Source organism: Salmo salar, chromosome ssa09 (assembly GCF_905237065.1).
Source record: "Salmo salar chromosome ssa09, Ssal_v3.1, whole genome shotgun sequence".
Taxonomy (NCBI): domain Eukaryota; kingdom Metazoa; phylum Chordata; class Actinopteri; order Salmoniformes; family Salmonidae; genus Salmo; species Salmo salar.
The window spans coordinates 157,057,871-157,069,153 of record NC_059450.1 but is presented as its reverse complement, the minus strand read 5'-3'; the positions used below and the strand labels follow the sequence as shown (position 1 = coordinate 157,069,153).

General features: G+C 46.1%; 1 protein-coding gene across 1 annotated transcript in view; it reads right to left on the bottom strand.

Moving 5' to 3' along the window:
* Positions 1-2,250: 2,250 nt before the first annotated feature.
* The window catches only part of tmem91 (transmembrane protein 91), a 28,798-nt gene continuing 19,765 nt past the window's right edge, over positions 2,251-11,283 (bottom strand). The window contains exon 3 of the mRNA XM_014215531.2: positions 2,251-2,693. Coding sequence (XP_014071006.1) covers positions 2,538-2,693 — 156 coding nt within the window. The 3' untranslated portion in view covers positions 2,251-2,537. The remainder of the gene's footprint in view (positions 2,694-11,283) is intronic.

Sequence of the window (11,283 nt, the reverse complement as noted above, 5' to 3'; positions counted from 1 at the left end):
GCCTGCCAGTCTGACTCGCTGCCTGCCTGCCGGTCTGACTTGCTGCCTGCCTGCCGGTCTGACTCGCTGCCTGCCTGCCGGTCTGACTCGCTGCATGCCTGCCGGTCTGACTCGCTGCCTGCCTGTCGGTCTGACTCGCTGCCTGCCTGTCGGTCTGACTCGCTGCCTGCCTGTCGGTCTGACTCGCTGCCTGCCTGCCGGTCTGACTCGCTGCCTGCCTGCCGGTCTGACTCGCTGCCTGCCGGTCTCGTCCCGACGCCCGACCCATACACATTATTATGAGACAGCTGGCGATCTAATTTAAATATTGAAACAATGTTGTAAATGTCGGCGAGACAGACAGCAAGGTTTATACAAATCTCCGCTGTTAAAAACTACAGTTGAAGTTTACATACACTTAGGTTGGAGTCATTAAAACTCATTAAAACAAATTTCTTGTTAACAAGCTATAGTTTTGGCAAGTCGATTAGGACATCTACACAAGTAATTTTTCCAACAATTGTTTACAGACAGATTATTTCACTTATAATTCACTGTGTCAGAAGTTTACATACACTCAGTTGACTGTGCCTTTAAACAGCTTGGAAAATTCCCGAAAATGATGTCATGGCTTTAGAAGCTTCTGATAGGCTAATTGACATCATCTAATTGACATACTCGTTTTTCAACCACTCCACAAATTTCTTGTTAACAAACTATAGTTTTTGCAAGTCGGTTAGGACATCTACTTTGTGCATGACACAAGTAATTTTTCTAACAATTGTTTACAGACAGATTATTTCACTTATAATTCACTCTGTCACAATTCCTGAAGTTTAAATGCACTAAGTTGACTGTACCTTTTTAAAAAGCTTACAAAATTCAAGAAAATGAAGTCATGGCTTTAGAAGCTTCTGATAGGCTAATTGACATAATTTGAGTCAATTGGAGGTGTACCTGTGGATGTATTTCAAGGCCTACCTTCAAACTCAGTGCCTCTTTGCTTGACATCATGGGAAAATCAAAAGAAATTGTAGACCTCCACAAGTCTGGTTCATCCTTGGGAGCAATTTCCAAATGCCTGAAGGTACCACGGTCATCGGTACAAACAATAGTACGCAAGTATAAACACCATGGGACCACGCGGTCATCATACCGCTCAGGAAGGAGACGAGTTCTGTCTCCTAGAGATGAACGTACTTTGGTGTGAAAAGTGCAAATCAATCCCAGAACAACAGCAAAGGACCTTGTAAAGATGCTGGAGGAAACAACAGGTACAAAAGTATCTATATCCACAGTAAAACGAGTCCTATATCGACATAACCTGAAAGGCCGCTCAGCAAGGAAGAAGCCACTGCTCCAAAACCGCCATTAAAAAGCCAGACTACGGTTTGCAACTGCACATGGGGACAAAGATCGTACTTTTGGAGAAATGTCCTCTGGTCTGATTAAACAAAAATAGAACTGTTTGGCCATAATGACCATCGTTATGTTTGGAGGAAAAAGGGGGATGCTTGCTAGCTGAAGAACCATCCCAACCGCGAAGCACGGAGGAGGCAGCATCATGTTGTGTGGGTGCTTTGCTGCAGGAGGGACTGGTGCACTTCACAAAATAGATGGCATCATGAAGCAGGACAATTATGTGGATATATTGAAGCCACATCAGTCAGGAAGTTAAAGCTTGGTCGCAAATGGGTCTTCCAAATGGACAATGACCCCAAGCATACTTCCACAGTTGTGGTAAAATGGCTTAAGGACAACAAAGTCAAGGTATTGGAACGGCCATCACAAAGCCCTGACCTCAATCCTATAGAACATTTGTGGGCAGAACTGAAAACGTGTGTGCAAGCAAGGAGGCCTACAAACCTGACTCAGTTACACCAGCTCTGTCAGGAGGAATGGGCCAAAATTCACCCAACTTATTGTGGGAAGCTTGTGGAAGGCTACCCAAAACATTTGACCCAAGTTAAACAATTTAAAGGCAATGCTACCAAAAGCTAATTGAGTGTATGTAAACTTCTGACCCACTGGGAATGTGATGAAAGAAATAAAAGCTGAAATAAATAATTCTCTCTACTATTATTCTGACATTTCACATTCTTAAAATAAAGTGGTGATCCTAACTGACCTAAATGAAACAGAGTTTTTACTAGGACTAAATGTCAGGAATTGTGAAAAACTGAGTTTAAATGTATTTGGCTAAGGTTTTTGGAAACTTCTGACTTCAACTGTAGTTGTTAGTCTAAAACAAATGTGAAATAACGTCTGAAATGCTTTTTATAGTGGAGATCAAGTTTATAAATTGCCTGGCTGGGCTGATGAGACGGTGGATTGCAGCAGTCAGATGGAACAGAGTAAATAGGCATTTTAACGTCATAGATTTAACCGGTGGTAAACTGTGGAATAAACACCGGCTGGAATGCGCTTTTAACCAATCAGTGTCAAGGATTAGAGCCACCCTTGTCTAAAAGTATGTATATACTATTTGTGTGTGTGTGTGTGTGTGTGTGTATTTGTGTGTGTGTGTGTGTGTGTGTGTGTGTGTGTCCAGCCAGGGACTACGGTGGTTTCCCAGACAGATAGGAGATGAGAGCAGCGATAGCACAGATGTACGTGATGATCCCAAACACCATTGAAAGGACCGAGAGCCACAGGGCTTGGCGGGAAGCTGCACTCGCTCCCTGGAAGTCCCCCTGAGCCGACGCCTTGTTGGTCTGAAAACACAGAGAGAAGAGAGGGACAGAGAACAGAGAGATGGTCAGAATAGAAAAGAGAAAAACATGTACACTATCCCTGTCTCTCTGTCCTCTCTCTCTCTTTCTCGCTCTCTGTCTGTCTGTCTGTCTGTCTGTCTGTCTGTCTGTCTGTCTGTCTGTCTGTCTGTCTGTCTGTCTGTCTGTCTGTCTGTCTGTCTGTCTGTCTGTCTGTCCTCTCTCTCTCTTTCTCGCTCTCTGTCTGTCCTCTCTCTCTCGTCTCGCTCTCTGTCTGTCCTCTCTCTCTCTTTCTCGCTCTGTCTGTCTGTCTGTCTGTCTGTCTGTCTGTCTGTCTGTCTGTCTGTCTGTCGTCTGTCTGTCTGTCTGTCTGTCTCTCTCTCTCTCTCTTTCTCTCTCTGTCCTCTCTCCCTGCATCCAGTCCTTCAATTTTCAATCATACTGTTATGCAATTACAAAATGTAAAAATATATAATATTTGGTCTTTTATTTTATCCTACCCTGTATTGAACAAACACAACGTGACTGATACACAGGATGCAGGATGACTATTCACACGCTGGATTCATCTCTTTTCTCTGACACTCCCACTGCTCATGGCTCATTCATCACATTCTGTTTCTTCTCTTCCCCTCCCCCTCCTCCCCATCGCTCCATCCAGAGCCCTTCCCCCCTCCTCCCCATCCCTCCATCCAGAGCCCTTCCCCACTCCTCCTCCTCCTCCTCCATCCAGAGCCCCCTCCTCCTCCTCCTCCTCCTCCTCCATCCAGAGCCCTCCCCCCTCCTCCTCCTCCTCCATCCAGAGCCCCCTCCTCCTCCTCCTCCTCCTCATCCCCTCCCTCCTCCTCCTCCTCCTCCATCCAGAGCCCCCCTCCCCCCTCCCCCCTCCTCCCCCTCCTCCTCCCCCTCTCCTACTACCCTCCTCCTCCTCCTCCTCCCCCTCTCCTACTACCCTCCTCATCCTCCTCCTCCTCCTCCTCCTCCATCCAGAGCCCCCCTCCTCCTCCTCCTCCTCCTCCTCCATCCAGAGCCCTTCCCCAGTGACCCCCATTCCAGGTATGCTCTCAACACTATTGGAAATCTATGTGCATGGGCTGCTTGTTATGAGTGTAATGAAAGCCTAATGAAGGCCATTGATCGGTGCACTGCCTGAGCCTCGCTGCTGGTTAGCTCTAACACACACACACACACACACACACACACACACAACAGAATCACACACGCTCTCACACACACACACACACACACATGCACGCGCGCCACACACACACACACACACACACACACACAGAATCACACACACTCTCTCACACACACACACACACACACACAAAATCACACACACACACACACACACACACACACACACACACACACAGAATCACACACACTCTCTCACACACACACACAGAATCACACACACACACACACACACACACACACACACACACACACACACACACACACACACACCGCGCTAATGGTGAATAACACTTCAAAGTTAAAGGCCCAAGTCAAGGTGGGGTGTAGAACCCTGCTCAATGGTTAGTTAACGCTGACTAGATGGATCTTCTACTCTGCCTGAACACTGGGTGACTAGATGGTAATGTCCTCTACTCTGCCTGAACACTGGGTGACTAGATGGTAATGTCCTCTACTCTGTCTGAACACTGGGTGACCAGATGGTAATGTCCTCTACTCTGCCTGAACACTGGGTGACTAGATGGTAATGTCCTCTACTCTGTCTGAACACTGGGTGACCAGATGGTAATGTCCTCTACTCTGCCTGAACACTGGGTGACTAGATGGTAATGTCCTCTACTCTGCCTGAACACTGCCCGGGTGACCAGATGGTAATGTCCTCTACCCTGTCTGAACACTGGGTGACTAGATGGTAATGTCCTCTACTCTGCCTGAACACTGGGTGACTAGATGGTAATGTCCTCTACTCTGCCTGAACACTGGGTGACCAGATGGTAATGTCCTCTACTCTGTCTGAACACTGACCCCGGGTGACTAGATGGTAATGTCCTCTACTCTGTCTGAACACTGGGTGACTAGATGGTAATGTCCTCTACTCTGCCTGAACACTGGGTGACTAGATGGTAATGTCCTCTACTCTGCCTGAACACTGGGTGACTAGATGGTAATGTCCTCTACTCTGTCTGAACACTGGGTGACTAGATGGTAATGTCCTCTACTCTGCCTGAACACTGGGTGACCAGATGGTAATGTCCTCTACTCTGCCTGAACACTGGGTGACCAGATGGTAATGTCCTCTACTCTGTCTGAACACTGGGTGACCAGATGGTAATGTCCTCTACTCTGTCTGAACACTGGGTGACTAGATGGTAATGTCCTCTACTCTGTCTGAACACTGGGTGACCAGATGGTAATGTCCTCTACTCTGTCTGAACACTGGGTGACTAGATGGTAATGTCCTCTACTCTGTCTGAACACTGGGTGACTAGATGGTAATGTCCTCTACTCTGCCTGAACACTGGGTGACTAGATGGTAATGTCCTCTACTCTGTCTGAACACTGGGTGACTAGATGGTAATGTCCTCTACTCTGCCTGAACACTGGGTGACTAGATGGTAATGTCCTCTACTCTGTCTGAACACTGGGTGACCAGATGGTAATGTCCTCTACTCTGTCTGAACACTGGGTGACCAGATGGTAATGTCCTCTACTCTGCCTGAACACTGGGTGACTAGATGGTAATGTCCTCTACTCTGTCTGAACACTGGGTGACTAGATGGTAATGTCCTCTACTCTGCCTGAACACTGGGTGACTAGATGGTAATGTCCTCTACTCTGTCTGAACACTGGGTGACTAGATGGTAATGTCCTCTACTCTGTCTGAACACTGGGTGACTAGATGGTAATGTCCTCTACTCTGCCTGAACACTGGGTGACTAGATGGTAATGTCCTCTACTCTGCCTGAACACTGGGTGACCAGATGGTAATGTCCTCTACTCTGTCTGAACACTGGGTGACCAGATGGTAATGTCCTCTACTCTGCCTGAACACTGGGTGACCAGATGGTAATGTCCTCTACTCTGCCTGAACACTGGGTGACTAGATGGTAATGTCCTCTACTCTGCCTGAACACTGGGTGACTAGATGGTAATGTCCTCTACTCTGTCTGAACACTGGGTGACTAGATGGTAATGTCCTCTACTCTGCCTGAACACTGGGTGACCAGATGGTAATGTCCTCTACTCTGCCTGAACACTGGGTGACCAGATGGTAATGTCCTCTACTCTGTCTGAACACTGGGTGACTAGATGGTAATGTCCTCTACTCTGCCTGAACACTGGGTGACTAGATGGTAATGTCCTCTACTCTGTCTGAACACTGGGTGACTAGATGGTAATGTCCTCTACTCTGCCTGAACACTGGGTGACCAGATGGTAATGTCCTCTACTCTGCCTGAACACTGGGTGACCAGATGGTAATGTCCTCTACTCTGCCTGAACACTGGGTGACTAGATGGTAATGTCCTCTACTCTGTCTGAACACTGGGTGACCAGATGGTAATGTCCTCTACTCTGCCTGAACACTGGGTGACCAGATGGTAATGTCCTCTACTCTGTCTGAACACTGGGTGACCAGATGGTAATGTCCTCTACTCTGCCTGAACACTGGGTGACTAGATGGTAATGTCCTCTACTCTGCCTGAACACTGGGTGACCAGATGGTAATGTCCTCTACTCTGTCTGAACACTGGGTGACCAGATGGTAATGTCCTCTACTCTGTCTGAACACTGGGTGACTAGATGGTAATGTCCTCTACTCTGTCTGAACACTGGGTGACTAGATGGTAATGTCCTCTACTCTGCCTGAACACTGGGTGACTAGATGGTAATGTCCTCTACTCTGCCTGAACACTGGGTGACTAGATGGTAATGTCCTCTACTCTGTCTGAACACTGGGTGACTAGATGGTAATGTCCTCTACTCTGCCTGAACACTGGGTGACTAGATGGTAATGTCCTCTACTCTGTCTGAACACTGGGTGACTAGATGGTAATGTCCTCTACTCTGTCTGAACACTGGGTGACTAGATGGTAATGTCCTCTACTCTGCCTGAACACTGGGTGACTAGATGGTAATGTCCTCTACTCTGCCTGAACACTGGGTGACCAGATGGTAATGTCCTCTACTCTGTCTGAACACTGGGTGACCAGATGGTAATGTCCTCTACTCTGCCTGAACACTGGGTGACTAGATGGTAATGTCCTCTACTCTGCCTGAACACTGGGTGACCAGATGGTAATGTCCTCTACTCTGTCTGAACACTGACCCCGGGTGACTAGATGGTAATGTCCTCTACTCTGTCTGAACACTGGGTGACTAGATGGTAATGTCCTCTACTCTGCCTGAACACTGGGTGACTAGATGGTAATGTCCTCTACTCTGCCTGAACACTGGGTGACTAGATGGTAATGTCCTCTACTCTGTCTGAACACTGGGTGACTAGATGGTAATGTCCTCTACTCTGCCTGAACACTGGGTGACTAGATGGTAATGTCCTCTACTCTGTCTGAACACTGGGTGACTAGATGGTAATGTCCTCTACTCTGTCTGAACACTGGGTGACTAGATGGTAATGTCCTCTACTCTGCCTGAACACTGGGTGACTAGATGGTAATGTCCTCTACTCTGCCTGAACACTGGGTGACTAGATGGTAATGTCCTCTACTCTGCCTGAACACTGGGTGACCAGATGGTAATGTCCTCTACTCTGTCTGAACACTGGGTGACCAGATGGTAATGTCCTCTACTCTGCCTGAACACTGGGTGACTAAAACGCAGTATGGAAATTCACAGATGTAACAACCTTTCTCTTAAACTCCGCGTGACACTAGAGGAGAGAGAGAAGGCTCAAAGTAAAACACACAGAATGTTCTAGTGTCCTTCAGTGAGACTGACTATCGACCCAATAACCATCGGGGTTTTGTGTGGAGAGATTTACGTGAGAGAGTCTGTACCTGTACCTCAGACAAATCTGATTTTGGCGGATGCCAGGAGAACGCTACCTGCCCAGATGCATAGTGACAACTGTAAAGTTTGGTGGATGAGGAATAATGGTCTGGGGCTGTTTTTCATGGTTCGGGCTCCTTTAGTTCCAGTGAAGGGAAATCTTAACGCTACAGCATACAATGACATTCGAGACAATTCTGTCCCAACTTTGTGGCAACAGTTTGGGGAAGGCCCTTTCCTGTTTCAGCATGACAATGCCCCCGTGCACAAAGGTCCATACAGAAATGGTTTGTCGAGATCGGTATGGAAGAACTTGACTGGCCTGCACATAGCCCTGACCTCAACCCCATCGAACACCTTTGGGATGAATTGGAACGCCGACTGCGAGCCAGGTCTAATCGCCCAACATCAGTGCCCGACCTCACTAATGCTCTTGTGGCTGAATGGAAGCAAGTCCCCCGCAGCAATGTTCCAACATCTAGTGGAAAGCCTTCCCAGAAGAGTGGAGGCTGTTATAGCAGCAAAGGGGGGGACCAACTCCATATTAATGCCCATGATTTTGGAATGAGATGTCCACATACTTTTGGTCATGTAGTGTACGTACATTTTGAGACAGGTAGAAGGCAGCGATGCCTAGAGCCAGACACAGCAGAACATTGTGACGAAGACAACTATGTATTCTGCTCTACCAAGCAAAAAACAAGGCAGTAACTGCTCATTTGGTCGAAAATGAGTTAATTGTCATTTTTACAACATTAAATAAATGCTAAATCATGTGGACAAGTATCCTGCCTCATATTGTATTGTGTTCTGGAGAAAATAGGGGTCATGTTATCAGTAACTGCATGAAGTTACTCTGTACCGTAATACCCTGTATATAGCCTCCACATTGACTCTGTACCGTAATACCCTGTATATAGCCTCCACATTGACTCTGTACCGTAATACCCTGTATATAGCCTCCACATTGACTCTGTACCGGTACCCCCTGTATATAGCCTCCACATTGACTCTGTACCGTAATACCCTGTATATAGCCTCCACATTGACTCTGTACCGTAATACCCTGTATATAGCCTCCACATTGACTCTGTACCGTAATACCCTGTATATAGCCTCCACATTGACTTTGTACCGGTACCCCCTGTATATAGCCTCCACATTAACTCTGTACCGGCACCCCCTGTATATAGCCTCCACATTGACTCTGTACCGGTACCCCCTGTATATAGCCTACACATTGACTTTGTACCGGTACCCCCTGTATATAGCCTCCACATTGACTCTGTACCGGTACCCCCTGTATATAGCCTCCACATTGACTTTGTACCGGTACCCCCTGTATATAGCCTCCACATTGACTCTGTACCGGTACCCCCTGTATATAGCCTCCACATTGACTCTGTACCATAATACCCTGTATATAGCCTCCACATTGACTCTGTACCGTAACATCCTGTATATAGCCTCCACATTGACTCTGTACCGTAATAACCTGTATATAGCCTCCACATTGACTCTGTACTGGTACCCCCTGTATATAGCCTCCACATTGACTCTGTACTGTAATACCCTGTATATAGCCTCCACATTGACTCTGTACTGTAATACCCTGTATATAGCCTCCACATTGACTCTGTACCATAATACCCTGTATATAGCCTCCACATTGACTCTGTACCGGTACCCCCTGTATATAACCTCCACATTGACTCTGTACCGTAATACCCTGTATATAGCCTCCACATTGACTCTGTACCGTAATACCCTGTATATAGTCTCCACATTGACTCTGTACCACAACACCCTGTATATAGCCTCCACATTGACTCTGTACCGCACCACCCTGTATATAGCCTTCACATTATTATTATAGCCTCCACATTGACTCTGTACCACAACACCCTGTATATAGCCTCCACATTGACTCTGTACGCTATTGTTATTTTACTGCTACTCTTTAATTACTTGTTACTTTTATTTCTTATCTGTATTTTTTTGTAACTGCATTGTTGGTTAGGGACTCGTAAGTAAACATTTCACTGTAAAGGTCTACACCTGTTGTATTCAGCATTTCACTGTAAGGTCTACTACACCTGTTGTATTCAGCATTTCACTGTGAGGTCTACTACACCTGTTGTATTCAGCATTTCACTGTAAGGTCTACTACACCTGTTGTATTCAGCATTTCACTGTAAGGTCTACACCTGTTGTATTCAGCATTTCACTGTAAGGTCTACCTACACCTGTTGTATTCAGCATTTCACTGTGAGGTCTACTACACCTGTTGTATTCAGCATTTCACTGTGAGGTCTACTACACCTGTTGTATTCAGCATTTCACTGTGAGATCTACTACACCTGTTGTATTCAGCATTTCACTGTGAGGTCTACTACACCTGTTGTATTCAGCATTTCATTGTGAGGTCTACTACACCTGTTGTATTCAGCATTTCACTGTGAGGTCTACACCTGTTGTATTCAGCATTTCACTGTGAGGTCTACTACACCTGTTGTATTCAGCATTTCACTGTGAGGTCTACTACACCTGTTGTATTCAGCATTTCACTGTAAGGTCTACTACACCTGTTGTATTCAGCATTTCACTGTAAGGTCTACTACATCTGTTGTATTCAGCATTTGACTGTAAGGTCTACTACACCTGTTGTATTCAGCATTTCACTGTAAGGTCTACTACACCTGTTGTATTCAGCATTTCACTGTGAGGTCTACTACACCTGTTGTATTCAGCATTTCACTGTGAGGTCTACTACACCTGTTGTATTCAGCATTTCACTGTGAGGTCTACACCTGTTTTATTCAGCATTTCACTGTGGGGTCTACTACACCTGTTGTATTCAGCATTTCACTGTGGGGTCTACTACACCTGTTGTATTCAGCATTTCACTGTAAGGTCTACTACACCTGTTGTATTCAGCATTTCACTGTGAGGTCTACTACACCTGTTGTATTCAGCATTTCACTGTGAGGTCTACTACACCTGTTGTATTCAGCATTTCACTGTGAGGTCTACTACACCTGTTGTATTCAGCATTTCACTGTGAGGTCTACTACACCTGTTGTATTCAGCATTTCACTGTAAGGTCTACTACACCTGTTGTATTCAGCATTTCACTGTGAGGTCTACTACACCTGTTGTATTCAGCATTTCACTGTGAGGTCTACTACACCTGTTGTATTCAGCATTTCACTGTGAGGTCTACTACACCTGTTGTATTCAGCATTTCACTGTAAGGTCTACTACACCTGTTGTATTCAGCATTTCACTGTGAGGTCTACTACACCTGTTGTATTCAGCATTTCACTGTGAGGTCTACTACACCTGTTTTATTCCGCATTTCACTGTGGGGTCTACTACACCTGTTGTATTCAGCATTTCACTGTGAGGTCTACTACACCTGTTGTATTCAGCATTTCACTGTGAGGTCTACTACACCTGTTGTATTCAGCATTTCATTGTGAGGTCTACTCACCTGTTGTATTCAGCATTCCACTGTGAGGTCTACTACACCTGTTGTATTCAGCATTTCACTGTGAGGTCTACTACACCTGTTGTATTCAGCATTTCATTGTGAGGTCTACAC